General features: G+C 31.0%; 1 protein-coding gene across 13 annotated transcripts; it reads left to right on the plus strand.

Annotated features, from left to right (window-relative positions):
- Window positions 1-7,362: 7,362 nt before the first annotated feature.
- On the plus strand, window positions 7,363-12,165 carry LOC107909691 (agamous-like MADS-box protein MADS2). Of its 13 annotated transcripts, none has more exons than XM_041099100.1 (9): window positions 7,363-7,679; window positions 7,951-8,192; window positions 8,683-8,748; window positions 8,856-8,959; window positions 9,458-9,554; window positions 10,777-10,818; window positions 10,879-10,920; window positions 11,366-11,502; window positions 11,820-12,165. In XM_041099100.1, exons 2-9 carry the CDS (start codon window positions 8,130-8,132, stop codon window positions 11,905-11,907), a joined length of 639 nt encoding a protein of 212 aa, XP_040955034.1. In that variant the 5' UTR covers window positions 7,363-7,679; window positions 7,951-8,129; the 3' UTR covers window positions 11,908-12,165. The 13 variants fall into 13 exon arrangements, with proteins under 13 accessions (XP_040955034.1, XP_040955037.1, XP_016692842.2 ...); XM_041099098.1 differs by adding an exon at window positions 9,244-9,300 and having other exon boundaries at window positions 7,441-8,192; window positions 9,461-9,554; XM_041099099.1 differs by lacking the exon at window positions 10,879-10,920 and adding an exon at window positions 9,244-9,300 and having other exon boundaries at window positions 7,441-7,679; window positions 9,461-9,554.
- Window positions 12,166-20,298: the final 8,133 nt, after the last annotated feature.

The following is a 20,298-nucleotide window of genomic DNA, read 5'->3' on the forward strand; positions in this document are numbered from 1 at the left end:
GTTTTGAAAAGGTTATCCGATTATTTGAATTAAATGAGAAAATCAAGACCTAGTAAGTTAGGGCTCGATTTCACAATATCCCTAAATATCGAATATTTCCTTTGTTAGAAAAATCCTCGTTTCGAGAATACAATACGTCATATCCAATGCATTAGGACACAACATATTGAATTCTCGATAATGAGTTTTTATTTATGTTTTTTATACAAAGAGTAATCTCGATTATTTAGATTCAACAAAGAAAATCGAAACCCAATACGTTAGGGCTCGATTCTCTTAAAGATCCCAAATACCGAATGTTGCTTTTATTTTGAAATTTTCCATTTTTGATAAATCCGGGTAAAAAAATGGATGCAAAATAATAATAACGATGACAATATAAATAAAATGAGACAAGCAAAACAATAAATAATAAAAACAATCATACGGGCAAAAATAACGAATAATTAGAAACTAAAGTAAGAAAACAAACAATAATAAACATGTAAATAAATTAACAAAATCAAAGAAATTATACAAATATAAAAGATATATAAACATAAATATGTATAAAATAATGAAAATATGAAAAACATATGTATGTGCATGTATTCATGAAAATAAAAAAATATGTATATATATAAAAAATACAATATAAAAATATACGCAAGTATACATCAAAGTTTAAGATATATAAACAAGTAAATGATTATAATTTATATATGTTTAAATTAAATTAAAAATATGGGTGTAAATATATATACAAATTAGAAAGTATAAAAAATATATAAGTACATACATATAAATATATACTTACAAAAATTTAGCAAATATGTATATAGGTATAAATATATGTATATATAAATTATAAAAAAATGAGTATATATGTATACATATATATACGTATAAAGTTATAAAATATATAAAAATATGAAGGTAGGTATTTATGTACATAAAAATGTATGAACTAAATAATATTATAGCATTAATAACAAAACGAAGGACTAAATTGGCATTAGAGTAGTAATTCAGGGGAGAAATTAAAATAAACAAAAGGAAAGGACCAGATTAGAAAGCATGAATAGCACGGAGGACTAAAACAGAAATTAAACACAAATGTTCAGATGCTCAAATCCAATTAGTGAAAACGGCACCGTCCAACCGCAGATCTAAATGAATACAGGGTTAAATGTGCGATACAAATTTTAAAAACATGAAAATCGAATTTGAAACAACACAAAACGCAGAAGGGCTCAATGCGCAAATAGCCCATTTGGTTGGATGCGCGGATCCTCCCCGAGTCGGGTCACACACGTGGGTCGCTGAGGCTAAAAGGGTGCCGTTTTGGAGCCACAAATCAGACTCCAAACGGCGTCGTTTCACACGCCACATAAGGGCCAAAAAACCCTAACCTGATAGCCTCCACCATTTTTTAAACAAAAAGACAAAAGAAAAAAACAGAAAAGAAAACAGAGAACCGAATGCTCTCCCCTCTGCACCACTCCAACTCGATGTCCCGGAGCCCTTGAACCTCGCCTCAACTCCGATGACTACGGAGAGAGCGAGAGCTCGGCTACCCGGCGCCCTAAGAGTGTCGTTCCGGCGCAAAAACCTTCACCCTTCCTCTTCGATTCAAACAGAGGTGATGAGGGCTCGACGGTGCGCCGGTTCAGGTAAGGTTCTGAACCCTCCTCTTTTTACTACCAATCAATTAAAAAAGGAAAAAAAACAAAACAAAACGCAACCGAAGAAGAAAGAAAAAAGAAATCGAATCACCTTTTCTTTGAATTTTTTTTTGAGTTTTTTATTTCTTTAACTGTGTGTTTTTTGTTACAGTATTCGAATGCGTAAAAAAGGGGATCCCCCTTTACAAATTCCAAAACAGCTTTTATATAGCAGGGAATAAATCAAAATTTATAAGAATTTTTTTCTAAAAATCCTATTTTTTCTCTACTATTCTGCCTTTTTTTTTTGTTGCATTCTTTCTCTGCTTGTTTTGCAGGTATCGTACGAGGGCGTGGCGTGGCTCATGTGAGTGCTGCTACGTGCGTGGGGAGTGGCTCGTGCGGCGCTGGAGCTGGGCAGAGGCAGGAGCGTGTGGAGGCTCGTGAGGCCTAGGGAAAGCTGCGGCTCCCATACTGAGTGCCTAGGGTTTCTGCAATTTAGGATTTGGGCCTGGAAGGTATTGGGCCTACTTAGGTTTAGTCCTGCTAATGTAAAAAAATTGGACTGTATTATTATTTTTTGGACTTTAATTTTTAATTTGGTTTATTTATTACGGGCCAGGCAAAAATTGGGCCTTACAATAGGTTTAGAAATGGCTTATTTTTTAGGCTAAATTTGGAGCACACAGCCTAGGACAAGGGCTGTCACACGATCGTGTGCCACACACGGCCATATGTCATTTATATTTTAAATGCAGGTTTCACACGGCCTACGATACGGCTGTGTGTCTCAAAACAGTTGGTCACATGGTTTAGCACATGACCTGCGACATGGCCATGTGACCCTATTTCGAATACACACACGAGCTGGGACAAGGCCATGTGTCCCTGCTTTGAATGTTCACACGGTCTGGGCAAAGTCACACGGCCGTGTGACCCCTATTTTGCAAATTTTCAAGTTTTCCTAAAATTTTCTATTTTATTTCGTTTTGACCTCGGATTGCTCTTAAAATATTTTTAGGGCCCCGCAAGCTAGATTTAAGGCCCGATTGTGTATGCTTGCTATAATTGGAATGAGTTATAGAAAATTAATACTTAAGTTGAATATTTTTTTGAAGTTTAAGGTTCTATTTTGTACATTAATACTCTGTAACCCTAATCTGACGACGGAGACGGATTAGAGTTGTTACATTCTTCAAAAATTTCTACAAAAAATTTCTGAACTTCTAAACTTATGAATACTTGTTGAATTGCTTGGAGGTGACCCCCTTTTATAGTGTCAGGTACCTGAATAAAAGAGAATTTTTATAGAATTTTACTTTTCCATTTGAGTTTTCTCCAAGAACTAAACTTTTATTTAGTATTTATCTCTTATTAACTTAATTAATTAGAGATAAAATAAACATTTAATATTATCACTTAATTATTTTATTTTAATTAGTGATAATATAAATTTTTATAATTTATCTCTTAATTAATTTAAATTAATTAGAGAAAAATAATTATAACACATATATGATGTCAAAATTTTCACCCATGGTAACTTCGACTTTACTACGATAATTTTGACTTGACACATGACATTTTGTAATTGGTCCAAAAAATTTTCTTTGTCTATAGAGGACATTGGTGTCAGTAGAAGTGACTGGTGAGGTCACCACTTACCTCAAACAATTAAAGGGGTCAAATTGTAAAACATAGAAATTTAGGGTTTTTTGCAATTTTCCTAATTAATTTATTTTTGGAATATTAAATTTTTTAAAATTTTTTTGTAAAATATAGTAACATGTTTATACATTTAAATGTAGAAATTCAACATATTATATATGAAATCCAAAATTTTATTCAACGATGAAATAAAATGAAGATGATCTATAAAAATGATCCACTAGCCTAAATTTCAATCAAGTTTTACATTTTCAATCCATTAAATTTATTAAAATCTTATCTATAATATATATATAAACATAAGTTTGGAAAAAAAATTTGAAATGATGAAAATATCATTTATTTTCCATCAAATTACTAATTTAAGTTTACAAATAATTATATTTAATTTAGAATTATTAATTAAAAAAGTTGTGCTAATTTTAAGACAGAGTTGTTACTTTAAAAAACTCTAAACTTAAATTATAGAAAAAAAATTTGATAATAATTATTATAATTTAATTTACGATTATTAGTTAAAAATTTTGACATAAAAAATTTGTGTTAATTTTATTTTTAAAAAATTATTTATTGATGTAAAACAAAATTACTACTTGAATAAAATTCTAAGCATCTTAATTATTCCTTAATTAATAATAGAGTTATATACCAATTAAAATTTAAGTTTAGCTTTATATATAGCATTCATAATTAGACATATTCAATCAAGTAATGTCTATGAAATATTACCAATAAAAATGAATATTTTTCGCATTAATAAGTGTTAGCTCAAATAATCAAATCGAAATTGCCAAGAAGAGGGTGAATTGGCTTTTAAAAATTTTGTGAAAGTTGGAAAGAAATGATAGAAAATTGAACACAAGAATTTAGAGTAGTTCGATTCCAATTGCCTACTCCACTACTTCAGCTTTCCACAACTAAGGAATTTCTCAAATTCACTAATTTGATTACCTTTGAGGACAAGGTTTAACCTTACAAACTCCTTTAAGGTTTTTACCCAAACCTTAAGACACAAACCCTCTGAAAGAGATACAAAGAAGCAAATAAAAAAAGAATCCTTACAAGATCAAAGTGTTTGCTAATTTAGGTCAATTACAAAGAAAAACACTTGAGCTAATAAAATAGTAATGAAGCTCACAAGTGTATAAAAGAAAAGTATGGAAATATTTGGCACAAAGGTTGTTTGATTGATCTTTTTGCTTGAATATGTTTTCTTGTTGTTGTAAGACCTTTGGAAGATGGTATTTATACCATCTAATTCATTTCCAACTGTCGGGGTTGTTGTGGAAGTTAATAGAGTTGTTGGGATGAAAATACCAGTGCATTTAATTCACATGCAACAAACGGTATCAAGACTTTTTCTACGAGTATTGATACCAATAGCATTTAATGCCTAATTTGGTGACCATTAAAGTTAGTTTACAACGACACCAGAGATGATTTATTGAAACCTAATAAAAGGTATCGATACTTTTTTGTCATTGTTTGAGAAATAATAGAAAACATAATGCAAACGTGGTATCGATGTAAAAAGATGGTATTTTCATCAAGTATCGATACTTATTTCTTTGTTTCAATCAAGTTCAAGAGTTTAAAATTATTTTGAACTTTGTCCAAAATATTCTAAGTGTTCAACACATTTTCTAACATGTTTTGAAGTTTTGAAATAATTTTTATGCTTTGAACTTAATAAATTCTTTGTTCAAAAACATTTTTGTTTGTTATATCAAAACAATTTATCAAATAAAGCTAATTTAACAATCTCCCTTTTTTGATATAACAAAACATTTTGGTAAATTTGTTTTTAAATTTGTTGCTCCCCTTGTTAAAGTTTAATTTGAATCAATATCTTGATTTTTATGAATTTTAAAAATAAAGACTTGAGAGAGAAAAACCGGTCACTAAAATGTTGGCATTAAAAAATTAATCATAACAAACCAAATACCAATTTAATTTACCTTACTCTTCTCTTCTCCCCCTTAAAAGAGAAATGTTGTGAGTCCAAAACTAGAAATTGAAAGATATGAAAACAAAGAACTAACATCAAGAAACCAAAATAAACCGTCAAGTATCTACAAACAAGATACCATGATAAACATTAATGTTCTAACATAAGGCACTACAACAAAAAAAGGTTTTTAGCGGCACTTTTAGCGGCGTTTGGATAAAAAACGACGCTATAGATTGAGCATTAGCGGCGCTTTTCGAAAAACGCCTCTATAGATCGAGCATTAACAGCGCTTTTTGAAAAATACCGCTATAGATCGAGCATTAGCGGCGCGTTTTGAAAAACGCCGCTATAGATCGAGCACTAGTGGCGCTTTTTGAAAATTGCCGCAAAAAATTAAGCACATTTATGTTGAGCTTTAGTGGCATTAGCAGCTCTTTTTGAAAAACGCCACTATAGATCGAGCATTAGCAGCGCTTTTTGAAAAACGTTGCTATAGATCGAGCATTAGCGACGCTTTTTAAAAAACGCCGCTATAGATCGATCTTTAACGGCGCTTTTTGAAAAGCGCCGCAAAAAAATTAAGCACAACGTCATCTTTTATGTTGAGCTTTAGTGGCATTAGCGGTGCTTTTTGAAAAACAACGCTATAGATCGAGCATTAGCGGCGCTTTTTGAAAAATGCCGCTATAGATCGAGCATTAGCGACGTTTTTTCAAAAACAGCGTTATAGATCGAGCTTTAGCGGCGTTTTTTGAAAATCGCCGCAAAAAAATTAAACACAATGTGGTTTTATGTTGAGCTTTAGTGGCATTAGCGGCGCTTATAGATCGAGCGTTAGCGGTACTTTTTGAAAAACGCTGCAAAAAGCATTTTATCTGTTTTAACTGGTTATTTATATTAATTAAAATACAATTTATTTTTAATTGAATATTTAAATTCTTCAGAAAAAATAATGACAAGTAGAAAAAAATTGAAAGTAAAAACATAGAAAAATATTTGTTAAAAATGAAAAAAATTAAAATACTATTATTTAAAATAATTTTAAAGTTTTTTGGGTACATGAGTGATTGATTTTTAATTTATATATTAAATAATTTCTTATATAATCGTAAAAGAGATAGTATTGATTTTAAAATATTAAATCAATTATCATTATAGTTTACGGTTTATGGTTTAGGGTATATGGTTTAAGGTTTAAGGTTTAAGGTTTAAGAGTTACTATTTTAAGGTTTATGGATTATGGGTTTAGAGATTATGGCTTATAGTTTATAGTTTAAGGATTGGGGTTTAATGTTTAAGGGTTGGTGGTTAAGGGTCAGGGGTTAAGGGTTTAGGGTTTATGTTTTATGATTCAGGGTTTAGGGGATAGGGGATAGGGGATAGGGTTTAGATTAATTAGTTTTTTTAAATTTATATATTAAATAATTTCTTATATAATTGTAAAAGAGATCATATTAATTTTAATATATTAAAATTATGATTATAGTTTAAATTATTTAAGAGATAATAGATAAACTTTATATATATTAAATAGTTTAGGATTTAAGGTTTACTTGAGATTTGTTAAATGATGAAATTTTATACAATCAATTAATGCTTTTATATTTAAAAATATTTAAAAATATTTAATCTAAACCGTTTGATATATTTAAATATTAGATTAAAAAATTGATAAAAAAAGTAACAGATTGATATGGATAGGTAACTATCTATTTTGGATAGGACCAAATTATAACAAATAAAAATGAAATATAAAAACTAAAATCATTCCACACTGAACATCTAGTAAAATAGTTATATTTAGTTTGGAAGAAATATCTCTAATAAAATGGAGATTAGATCGGAAAAGAATAATATAAAATCATGATTAACGTCTCAATCTTGAATAGAAATTTGATATGTGAGAGATTGATTACTTACATATTAGATAATTCTAATTTAATAATTAATTACAGTCATTTGATCATTTGTTTTATTATTAAAATATACTATATTTATTTTGAGAGTATTTGATTTTTTTATTTTATAAAAATTCAATTTATAAAAAATAGTAATAAAAAATATTTTATAAAATCACTTAACTAACAATTTTTAGTAGACAAAATAAAAAATTTTTAGCAAAGTAAAACGGCATCCTTTTATTCAAAATAAAATGATTTTTTGCGATTTTTTTATAAAAAACGCTGCGTAAGCAATAGCAGCGCCGCAAAATTTTCCCCTTGAAACCCCTGACTTTGCAAACACGCACAAAAAATCCCAAAAAGAAAAATTTAACTATTCAACACCAAAGACGATTCAGCACGAAATTGAAGGAGTCCAGAACGACGCGCTGCGATTCGGTCTCCACGGCGTTAAGAGCGACCTCGTCGGATCTCACTCTCTCCAATCTGCTTACGAATCAATAATCCCTACTACCGGTTGTTTTACGGGACTTAATATTATTATTTTGTTTGTTTATTTGTGTGTGTTTCATCTTGTTCTGTTCATTACTCAGATCTCAAACGCACACCTGAGCATAGTTGATCCACCGTATTATATTTTTGAAAAAAAAAAAGTGGTTTAGGGTTTGTTGCCAGATGGTTCTTATGAAGTTAAAATAGTTACTTATTTTTTTAAAAGATTTTTAATTAGGTTTTGAGATAGTATTGGGAATGGAATACTATTTATTTATGTGTGTGTTTTTTGTAGGCAAAGAAAACGCAGGAACAGATGAAGAGGAAAGTCTTGGCCAATACTTATGGGACAGCAATGCCACTCAAAATGGATCTCGATAGGCAAATTTTGTTAGCTATGGCAGTGAGGTTTTAAAAGCTCCAGAGGGATTTTTCAGCAAGTACACACCTGCATATATAGCTCGTGTCAGTGCCATGGTTCGTGGTGCTTCCAGGGGTATTGCTCAAAAGGAGTGTGTTGATTCTTTCTTCTCACAGGTCTATTTCCTTACTCTTTGGATTTATTTGTAATTTTATTTGATATTTAGATGCATATACAGAGGTATTGCATGCATCTCATATGGTGTGTCTCCTAAGGCTGTCTGTTGATGTGCTTTTGTGACGGTTCTGGTTCTTCATATTAATTCTACCCCTCTTCCCCTGAAGCCTGTTATTTTTGTGATGTATGGTTCTACAGCTGTATCCAAGAAGGTTGTAGCCTGTAGTCAAACGAATGTTTAGTCCTTGGTAGTTCACTAGACTTTTGCATCCTAGGTCATTTAAATAAAAAATAAATTTATCAATGTTACATCACATGCATTTCATTTGAAGTTTCATTTACAGTTCCAGTTTATCAAGTGTAACTGTACATAATCTGGGGTCTATCATATTTGAAAGTGTCACTGAGTTTTATCACTAATTATGTTCTCTTTGCATGTTAGATAAACATTGATGTGTTATGTTCCTCATTGTTCCCTTTTTCTTACAGAACTCTTTTATCAGCTATGACACTCTGCATAAACTTGGAATTTCCCAACCTATTCAGTACTTGCTGGTAATGTATTGCATACACGATAAACAGATTGTGTAGTGATTATGCCACATTTGTTGATTTACTATGGTTTTTATTTAATTAAAACTTAGTTGTATGCTCCAATTTAGCCCAGATTTCCTGAAGGCATACCACTAGTTGCAGCATTTGTTCACCCTTCAATGATTGAGATGTTGGATGCTGCTATTGAGGATGCAATTGAACGTGGTAGCTGGTAAGACCTACAAATAAGTGTTCATAATTAAAAAATGGAGAATGTTTTGGATGCTGCTATTGAGGATGCGCTTTTACTTGGTTAAAAAATGTTTTGGGACACTTTTAGATAGTTTCTCATCCATTTAGTGCTCCTTTATTTTTATGGTTAGAGTCTGGACCTTTCCATGGAAAATGGAACTCACGCTTATGTCCACACCCCAGACTGTTTGATAGATTGTGTCTTAAAAATTTTGCTTAAAAATCTAAAACATATGGTTCTTAATCTTTGTTGTCACGGAGCAGCTACAGGGAGTACCTAAAACTGAAAGCTAGATATGAGGAACTGCAACGAACTCAGAGGTGTTTAGTCTTACAACCACACCATAGCTTTGGACTTCCATATTAATTTGATAGGCTATTAGTCCGTTTAGAAGTGTAGATTAATTTGATTGTAATTACTAAAAGTATTTGAATAAGAACAATGTTATGTGCAATCTGGTTTGGTCCTTTGATTCAGCAGGAATCTCCTTGGTGAAGACTTGGGTCCATTGAACTCAAAGGAGCTTGAGCAGCTTGAGCATCAACTAGCTTATAGGTTTTATCTTGTTTGGAGGGTAAGTTTTGATTACTGCTTACATATATCTTTGATATGTTTTGAGTTTATACAAGTGAGAATTTCATACAATTGTTCAGCATAGTATATTTATTTTTTATCATTTGTTGCACATCTGTTATATTCTCAATTTTTAAGATAGCTAGGAATAAATATGAAACTATAATGTTATGGTAAATAAACTTTTTTTTTTAATCCCATCCAATTTAACGAGACCCAACTTGTCAGCAAATCTATCTTTTACAAAAATTGTGTTCTTTTTAGAAGAGTTTTTCTTCATCAGTAATTTATTTAAATCTAATGGAGGGGGTTAAAAACTGTCTATTAAAGCTCATTAACCACAAATAATATTAGAAGTGGCTAGAGGAATTAGGGAAACAGTACTATATAATAACATCTTTATTAGAATAATTTCATTTCTACTTTAGTAATACTGAAAAATTAGTCTTTTTTTTCTAATTTATCAAAATTTGATTTAGTTGGTAAACATATAAATTTAAACTATTAACCGTTACTAATTTATTGCCTATAAATTATTAGACAGTTGATATAAATTGAAAATTACTAATTTTCATATTAGCTATTTAACAATGTTATCCAATTGGACTAATTTTTCAATTTTTATAAAATATGATGATCAAATTTTGACAAATTATAGGGATCTACTTTTAAATTTTATTAAAATAGAGGGATAAAATTCAAAATTAAACCAGGATAAAAAAAATGTGAAAGTAGGCTATACTGTTTTGGTCAGTTTAATACCTTTTCTTGTCGGTGGGTTTCCTCTTCCCATTTCAACTATTAAGAAAAACCCTAAAGCTTGCAGCCTCAAGCTTTTTACTGGTCATAGCATTCATGTACTAATTCAGATGATAAGTACACATGGATTAAGGATTTAGATTGTGGTTGTAGATGAGTTTTTGGTTGAATTCGCCATTTAAATCCTTATGGATTAGAGGTTTCCAGGAGAAGATGAAACTTAACAGCAAGTTATATCAACTAGTGGAAGCAAAATCATAATCCATTTTGTTAGGCTTTAAGAGATATCATAGAGCAGTAATAGTGGGGTTTTTTTTTCCATGAAAAGATTAATCCTACCTGTAGTAATTTTATGGTATAACTAACTTGTCAATCCATCTCTTTCTTGATTTCCCTTTTAGCTCCTAATATTTTCAACTTTCACAAATTCTAGCACTTTGTTTTATTTCAATCTTCTTTTGCAGACCCAATATATGCTTGACCAGCTTTCTGAACTTCAGAATAAGGTAAAAAAATACTGCTAAAGTTTTTCTATGTTCTAAAATACTAACCGGCTTTAAATGCAAGAACAAATGCTAATGGAAACTAACAGGGCTTTGTCAATAAAGGTAAAGTCAATATCTTAAGTTGTAAAAGTAATAGCCTTTTGTTCATCAACTTTTTGACTGTATATGATATGTGAGTTTGAAAGGACAAAACTCAAGCTGCAGTGACGTAGCTTATCTAATCAAGTAACAAATTACGGTATATAAAAGTTACAAGCTGAAGTTGACATGGTGGTGATGGGATATCCATCTTAATTTAATTTGAATGAGTTCTACAAATTAAATCTGCCCTAGCTGAACTTAGTAATATAGTATGAGTAACCAACCCTAAGCAAGCATTTCTAGAGGAGTCAGCCACAAGCTGATATCAAGTTGCTTGGAGGTTGGTTTGGGTCATTTTAGTTACTTGCCTCTCTATAGGGCCACAAATCTTAAGTATAGCATTTTATTGAAGGTTTGATACCTAAATTCCCATAATCGGCTGAATACTTTTTCTTGTGTTTTATAGCTTGAAGAAATTAGTGCCAGAAACCAGTTTCGAGTATCATGGGAAGGTGGTGAGCAAAGTGTAGCATTCACTAACCAGCAGGCTCAATATATGGGGTTGTTTCAGCCATTGGAATGCAATCCAACTTTGCAGATAGGGTAGGATAAAATCCCCTTAATTCTTCTTTTTTTCCCTTTCCCCATTCTATCATATCATTGTCCATCCCAATGTTATTTAGACTCTTCATTTAGTATCCATGTCTAATACTCAAATGTAGTACCTATTTGGATATAAATGTCTATGCCAGAGGTGCCCTTTGCTTTATCTTGTTGATTTTTTGAACCTACATGACCAGAACTTCTAAACCTACATGTTGAGGTTGCTACACACAAGTCCCTTCCTCTTTTTAGTTTATGTTCCATGTGATGATTGTGTTTTAAAATTTAACTTGTTTTTGTTCCTTACATTCTTATAGGATTCACATTCAAGGAGCAAGAAAAATCGTAGCAACTCATTGGGATCGAGCAGTCAGAATTCAGAATCAAGTGACACACAAGAGCTAGATTTAGAGCTTAGACTGTCACTGTAATCAGTAAATTTTTTTTGCCACTTTAAATGCATGCTCATGGAACTACATTTTATGCTTTCCTAGAATTGTAAGTTCAAATAAGGTGTTGATTTGCAATTCATGCATACAACTTCAGCAAGTTGATATGAACTAGTTTGAATTTTTTTTATTTAAAAATTTCAAAGGAATCTTATGTAATCAAAGGCAATTTGACTTGCTGCATGAGATATAGTGAAAAACATTGATCTTCTTATTCCTGAATTTCCATTTTAATACGTCTTCAAATTAAATTATACATTTCTAAATTGGTGGAATGCCACTTCTGCTGCATTCTCTAACCAAAGAATGGAGTGATGTATGTACTGATAACAACATTTCTAAAGGATTTTCTTAAAATAGGTAAAGGGATAGGAATGGATTAGTGGCGTTTTTATAATATTTTATTTTTTTTATTTTTCATGACATTTAGCAGCGTTTTTGGGAAAAGTGTCGCTAAAAGTCATGTTCTTCAGCTGCATTTTAGGGGAAAGCGCCGCCTAAGGTTATGTTTTTTAATGGCATTTTTGGGGAAAGTGCCGTTAAAGGTTATGTTCTTTAATGGCGTTTTTGGGGAAAGCGTCGCTAAATGTCATGTTCTTTAGCGGCATTTTTTGGAAAAGCGCCGCTAAATGTCATGTTCTATAGCGGCGTTTGTCCACATAAACGCTGCAAAATTTAGCAACGTTATGAAAATGATTAAAATGTATGAAAAAAAAATGCACTCTAGTCTTCTTATTCTGGTGGAAGAGGAGGGAATTGAGACATAAGATATGCAATGTTTTCCTCCAACCTAGACATCCTAGTGTCTAGACTACTAACATTAGTATTGACTCGACCAAATGCATCATTTATTCGAATGCGGAAACCTCTAAACTCCTCATTCAAAGAGGTAGCAACACTAAATATGGCAGCAACCAAGTCGTTGGAGTGAGCCAAAGCAAATGGTTGAGCGGATGAAGAAGTCGGAGGAGGGGCTTGCTCAGCAGGAGGAATATCATCATTCTCTTATTCAATATCTTCATCATCAACACCTTGAGGATTAGGATGGTCATCCTTAACTTAATTTCTGGTAGGAGGATCCATTTTAAAACCAATTCGATGAAGGGCAGCAAAGCTAATAGGTTTATGCTTAATGGACAAGGGAGGATTGACATTGGTAGGGATGTTTAGGTGTGTAAAAATATATGACAAGTATGTGTCAAAATGCAAGGTGAGAGTGCTATTGTAACATCTCGTTTTTAGTGGTGTCGAAAATAGTGGTTTTGGGACCACAATTCTAACGAGTGAGTAAACATTTTAATGTTTATTTATTGTTTATAGGGTTAAATTAGAGTTGTATTAAATTTTCGTTAAGAAATTTTAAAGTTTAAATGAGGTAAAAAAAAACTAAATTGAAAAAGGTGTAAAAGTTAAATTCTACTAATTAAATGGGTTGAATGGCCTTGGAAATGTTAGTTGGTAGATCTATAAGGTAATTATGCCATTTATATTGGTGGTGGACAATGATGGACATGGGTTGGTTATATTAAAAGTGTTAATTAAAGGGCAAAGTAGTAAAACAATAAATAAAAGCATGTACAAGTAAAATAATGCTATCATCTTTTTCCATTTTCTTGTGTTTGCTGAAAATCATCTTTGTTGAGCTTTAAAAAATTCAGCCAAGTTTCCTTTGGTGTATGGTAAGGTTTTTAAACCTCATTTTTAATGATTTTTATGTTTTTGAACTCGTTTTAGCTTAATCTACTTAGCTCGGGGGTTGAATTGTAAAGTTATAAAAATTTTAGGGTTTTACCATGAATGATTTAATAATATTTGTGAATTTTTTGATAGATTGTTAAGTTTAATTGTTAGATACACATGTTTTGTTAAGTAATTTTTGATAATTTTAAAGTTTAAGGACTTAATGGTGAAAATAGTAAAATTCATGGTTAATGTTATGAATTAGAGAAAGTTAGGGGTTATTTGGAACCTTAAGAATATTTGGGTATTATGATACTTTATTTTATTGGTTAAATTATAAGATTTAGATTTAAGGGCTAAATGATAAAAAGTTAAAATGTTAGGGGTAATTTTGTAATTTCATGTTAATATGGATTATAGGTTTGAATTGTATAATTGTAGTTAATTGAAATATTTAATTGAGTTAAATTATTATTTAGATCAAGAAAAGAATCAACCGGACTTGAATCGAGGAAAAGCGAAAGTCTCGGATTAATTCTCGACTTTTGTTGATATAACCATTATGGTCAAGGTAAGTTCGTATGAATTTTATATTTATTAAATGTTATTTTGGTTGATTGTTTGTTAATGTTATATTATTTACAATTGATTCGATAATAATTCGATAATTGAATACTTGACGACAAAAGTCCTGTTTGAACCTAGAGAATGCTTAAGATACAAATGACATGTCATTAAAGGTTATATGTTCGGGCGCTGGTCCTAAATGTCCTACAGATGGCTGAGGTCCTATATTTGTTACAGATTCTCCACAGCTCATGTGAGCAGCATCGTGTAGCTAACATCCCGACCTACAGCTTGTGTGAGTAGGCCCATTTCACAGCTCATCTGATGTTATTCTATACAGTTCAACGGGTAAGTAAAGTAATATAAAGGTTTAGATATGAAATTACAGATATCTATGATTTTATGAAATGGTAAGATGAGCTATGAAAATAAATGAATAAGGGCATTAATCGCATATGTTAAGTAATGTGAGTAAATGTAACCCATTTCATGTTGTATCCTATGTTTCATAGATGATGAATTGTTAAGTTATTTACTAATAATGTGAATTGTGGTGTTTAGGAAATAAGTGCTATAAGATTTAATGAACATGATTGAATGATTAAATATTAAGGAACGTTAAGTTTAAGTTTCTCTTATACGAACTTACTAAGTATTAAATGCTTACGTAGTTGTTTTCCTCTGTTTTATAGACCATCGGAAAGCTCAATCGGTTGGAATCTTGTCAAAGCCTATCACACTATCTTCCGATAATTTTGGTAGTTTTTGAACATTTTGGTTACGGTTATAAATGACATGTATAAGGCTCATATACAATAGGTGTATTTGTCTATGCTTGGATACTTATTACAAATGTTATGTATTAAGCTTGGTATAAGCTTACTTGTGTATGTGTCTTTAATGTTGTTGTGAATATGTTTATATAATGTTTTTTTGGTCTTTTGATATAAACCTTATTTAAGTGTTTGAATCATGGTAGGAATGAATGTGAATGAATAAGAAGAAATGATAAGTTTGGTATGAGTTTTATATATGAACTTATAAATTTGAATGCAAATTAGTTTGTGTCATGTGAATTGAGGTTGATAATTAAATTGTGATGTAAATGAGGAAACATTGATTAGGCACTTAGGTTGATTGTTTTGGCATGTTTTAGGCTTGTTTAAATGTGTTTTTAAAGTGTGGAAATGGTTGATTTTGATTTGGCTTGGTACCTAAGTTTTGGATGAAAGTATGTCTTGTTTTTGAAGCTTTTTAGGGTGCACATGGCCTGGGCTTATCCACACGGCCATTTGCCTTATTAAATTTAAGTGCAAGATTTTTCACACGATCATGGTGAGTTACACGGTCTGAGCACACGGGCATGTAGGATAGCCACATGGGTGTGTTTGAAGCCAAACGGCCTGACCACTTTCATATAGCCTGGCCACACGGCCGAGTGACCCTTGTATCCAAAATTTTCAAATTTTTGCATATTTTTCTATTTTGATTCAAATTTGTCCCTTATTGTTCCCAAACTATTTTTAGAGCCCTGTAAGCTTGTTTTAAGGCTTGTAAATTTTATTTTTCTATGAATGAAATGCATATTTGAATGTTATTATTTAAATTAATAAATGAATATATTAATGATGTAAATTGTTTTGATATGTGTCATAATATTCCGTAACCATAATTTGGCGATAGAGATGGGTTATGGGTGTTACAGCTATTAAGATTCTTTCCAATTCACTTGGTAATGTCATTAAATAAAATGAGAGCAAGATCAGGACGTCTATTACTATGAAAACAATCAATCCACCAATAGTTGGTAGACAAAAAATGGTGCGTTTTGAAATAGGAGGCAATATCCATGTGATAATAAGATGCAAACCATGATCTTGGACATTGAGCTCGAATGCAAACGAGCATCGAACATTCAAGGCCAGATTGTAAGGGCCTTTTTCATTCGACACACCGTCGGGAGGAAGTTTTAAAAATTCACCAAAGTTTTCCACAATAAGACAAATAGGAGTTTCCATAAGGAGTTAATAGCAACAATGGTCTCACCAGTTTCGTCATGTTCAAGTCTATCATTGGAATAAAATGCCCGAACAAGATTAGCAAAAGTTGGTGAACAAATTTTTAAAATTCGACCCAATACCAATTGGCCAAAGTGTCAAGAAATTGGAAATTGATTTTGGCTAGGAATTCAAGATTAAGAATCCGTGAAATGTTAACTTTGCATTTAGAAAAATAATTGTCAAAAAGGTAAGAGTCATGATCATCCCTAAAATAATCATTGAAAGAAATGGGTTGACCACTAGACGAAGATGTAGGACCGGAACGAGGATGTTTCTTAATAGACATTCTAACAAATTAGACTAGAGAGACACAATTTCACTTAAAATTTTGGTTGGGGAATTTTATCAAACACCTTGTAGGCAAAGGATTTAAAGAAAGATTTTAAGATTTTGACTAGGTTTAGCCTACCTCCTGCAAGAAAATACAATGTATATGTTCCAAATCAACCAAAACACAATTTGCAACCAAGAATTTGACAAAAAATTCAACAAAATTCGAAATAACAAAAAAGAAATTTTTACCTCGAAATTGCTTGAAAATGGTGAAAATTGAGAGCAAATTTTTTGAATATTTGTAGAAAAAAGGCAATGTAGGTTGATTTGTGTTAAGATTTTAAGGAAAAGTTGAAAGATTTGAAGATTTTGAAAATAAGGGTTTGAGAGATTCTTCAAAACGGAAAAAGAATTTGGGGTTGTTCTTAAATCTACTAAAACACACTGCAGAAGTCTTTAAAGCCCAACAAGTATCGATACTTTTTGAATGAGTATCGATATTTTTTTAAAATATATCGATAAAACTATACTAGTATTGATACCAAATGTTGAAACTGTTTTTCAAAATGCAGAAAATTTTCCCAACTTGACTTTTAAGTTCTCAAGTGTTCTAAACTAACTTAGAATGACTTTTAGGAAATTCTAATGATTTCATATGCTTAAAAATGTCAAATTTGAGTATGAGACATATGAAACATAGAGTATTATAAAACATACAAAAAAAATTAAATATTAATCATTCAACAAAGTCTAATTTAGCACAATTAAAGGCATTCAACAATAATGTAATAGGCCAAATGAATCAAAAATAGAATAATCATACAAAATCAACTCCCCCTAACTAATTGCATATGAGAGCCATTTAAATAAATTTTTCATGCTTTTTCAAACAATTTAGAGTCATAAAATATTCTGAAAAACAACTAAATGCATAAAATTATTTGAACACAAAATTAAGGCAAGGTAGTAATACTTAGTTCTCTCCTAAGTGTCCAAATCTTTCTTTGTCCAATGTTTTTGTAAAAATGTCAACTAATTGATGCAAAGAATCTACATACTCTAGAAAAATATCACTTCTTTGGACATGATCCCTAATGAAATGATGTCTAATTTCAATGTGCTTATTCCTATAATGTTGGATGAGATTTTTAGTGAGAGAAATAACACTAGTACTATCACACTTGATAGGAATAGTATCTATATCAATTCCATAGTCCTTAGTTTTTGTTTCATCCATAAAACTTGAGCACAACAACTACCGGTGGAAATATATTTCGTTTCGATGGTGGACAACATAACACTATTTTGTTTCTTTGAAAACCATGAAATTAGCATGTTGCCTAGGAATTGACAAGTACTGGAGGTGCTCTTCCTATCTAGTTTGCAACCTCCAAAATCTGCATCCAAGAAAGTATGCAAGCTAAGTGAAGAGTCTTTAGGATACGAAAGGCCTAAATTAGGAGTGTCTCTAAGTTACCTAAAGATTCTCTTAATAGCTTGTAAATGTGATTCCTTAGGGCATGATTGATATCAAGAACACAAGCAAACACTAAACATAATTTTCGGTCTAGTTGCGGTAAGATTAAGAAAAGAACCAATCATAGACCTATATAATTTAATGTCTACACATTTACCTTCTTCATCTTTGTCAAGCTTTGTAGAGTAGCTCATAGGTGTAGCTTGTGGTTTGAGATTGTCCATCCCAAACTTCTTGAGCATTTCCCTTGTGTACTTAGCTTGATTAATGAATATGCTATCCTTCCTTTGCTTGATTTGGAGTCCCAAAAAAAATTTTAGTTCTATCATCATGCTCATCTCAAATTCACCTTACATTAGCTTATATAATTCTTGACAAAGAAGATCATTAGTAGCACCAAAAATAATATCATTAACATATATTTGAACTATTAATAAATCTTTGTCTTTTCTTTTGATAAAAAGTTTTGTATCAACCTTCCCTTTAGAAAAATACTTTTTCAATAAGAAAATTTGAAAGTCTTTCATACCAAGCTCTAGGAAATTGTTTCAAACCATATAAAGCTTTTGATAATTTAAAAACTTGGTTTGAAAATTTTGGATCTTCAAAACCGGGTGGTTGTTCAACATACACTTCCTCATTTATAAAATCATTTAAAAAACAATTTTTACATCCATTTCATATAATTTAAAATCATTAAAGTGTGTAACAGCTAAGAGTATTCTAATGACTTCTATTCTAGTTACGGGAGCATAAGTTTCATCATAGTCTATTCCTACCTCTTGAGTGTAACATTGAGCAATAAGCCTTGCCTTGTTCCTTACTATGTTACCACTCTCATCTAACTTATTCCTAAAAACCAACTTAGTACCTATAGTAGATTTATCACATGCTCTTTCTGCAGGGGTCCATACATTGCTTCTCTCAAATTGATTTAATTCATCTTGCATAGCAAATATTCAATATTCATCATTTAATGTTTCTTTGATATTTTTAGGCTCAATGCATGAAATAAATGCAACATAATTACAAGTATTTTTAAGAGAAGATCTAGTAGTTACCCCTTTGGATGGATCTCCTAAAATCTTTCCATCTTTCACATAATTGAACTCTCTTAGATGAGTGCTTCTCTTTCCTCTATTGTAAGCTCCTTTAAAGCATCTTGTGTTTGTCCTTGAATCTTGTCATTTGATGAGTGATCAACTTTATCATCATTGTGAACATTTTTTGCATCATCACCATCAATACAAGAATCTTTTTTTAGGAGGAAGGTTAGAGTCATCAAAAACAACATATAGACTCTTTTACTACTAAAGTTTTTTTTGTTAAACACTCAAAAGGCTTTAGAATTTAAAGAATAACCAAGAAAAAAGTTCCTTCATCACTTTTTGCATCAAATTTACCAAGATTGTCTTTTCCATTATTTAAAACAAAACACTTGCATCCAAAAGGATGAAAATAGCTAATGTTAGGCTTTTTGTTTTTGAAAAGTTCATATGGAGTTTTATTTAAAATAGGCCTAATCATTATTTTATTAACAATATGGCAAGCGGTGTTTGTAGCTTCTGCCCAAAAAATATTTTGGTAAATTATTTTCACAAATCATGGTTCTGGCCATTTCTTCAAAAGTTCTGTTTTTCCTCTCAACAACTCTATTTTGTTGAGGGGTTCTAGGTGCTGAAAAATTATGGCTAATTCCATTTGAGTTGAAAAAATTTTCAAAACCAAGATTTTGAATTTCGATTCCATGGTCACTTCTAATACTAGTAATAAAGTAATCTTTTTTATTTTGATTAGTTTTTGAAAATGTGATTAATTTTTCTAAATTTTCATTTTTAGTACTTAAGAAAAGATCTCAAGTAAATTTAGAATAATCATCTACAAGCACAAAATTATATTGTTTTCCACCCAAGCTAGTAGTCCTAATTGGTCTAAAAAGATCAATATGAATTAATTGAAGAACTCTACTAGTAGATACATCATTGATAGGTTTAAAAAATACCATCTTATGTTTGCCTTTAACACATGCATCACAAACTTTATCTAAGTCAAAATCAATTTTAGGTCATCCTCTTACTAAGTCATTTCTGGTTAGTTTATGTAATGTGCTCAAGCTAGCATGTCCTAGTTTTTTATTCCACAATAAAGAATTATTTTCATTTTTAGCAACAAGACATATGAATGAATCATGCAAATCGTCTAAATACACCATATAAGTATTTCCTATCCTATGTCCTACAAGTATAATCTTATTAGATACAACCAATTACTTTACATCCATTAGACTCAA

The sequence above is a fragment of the Gossypium hirsutum genome, chromosome D08 (genome assembly GCF_007990345.1).
Source record: "Gossypium hirsutum isolate 1008001.06 chromosome D08, Gossypium_hirsutum_v2.1, whole genome shotgun sequence".
Classification (NCBI taxonomy): Eukaryota; Viridiplantae; Streptophyta; class Magnoliopsida; order Malvales; family Malvaceae; genus Gossypium; species Gossypium hirsutum.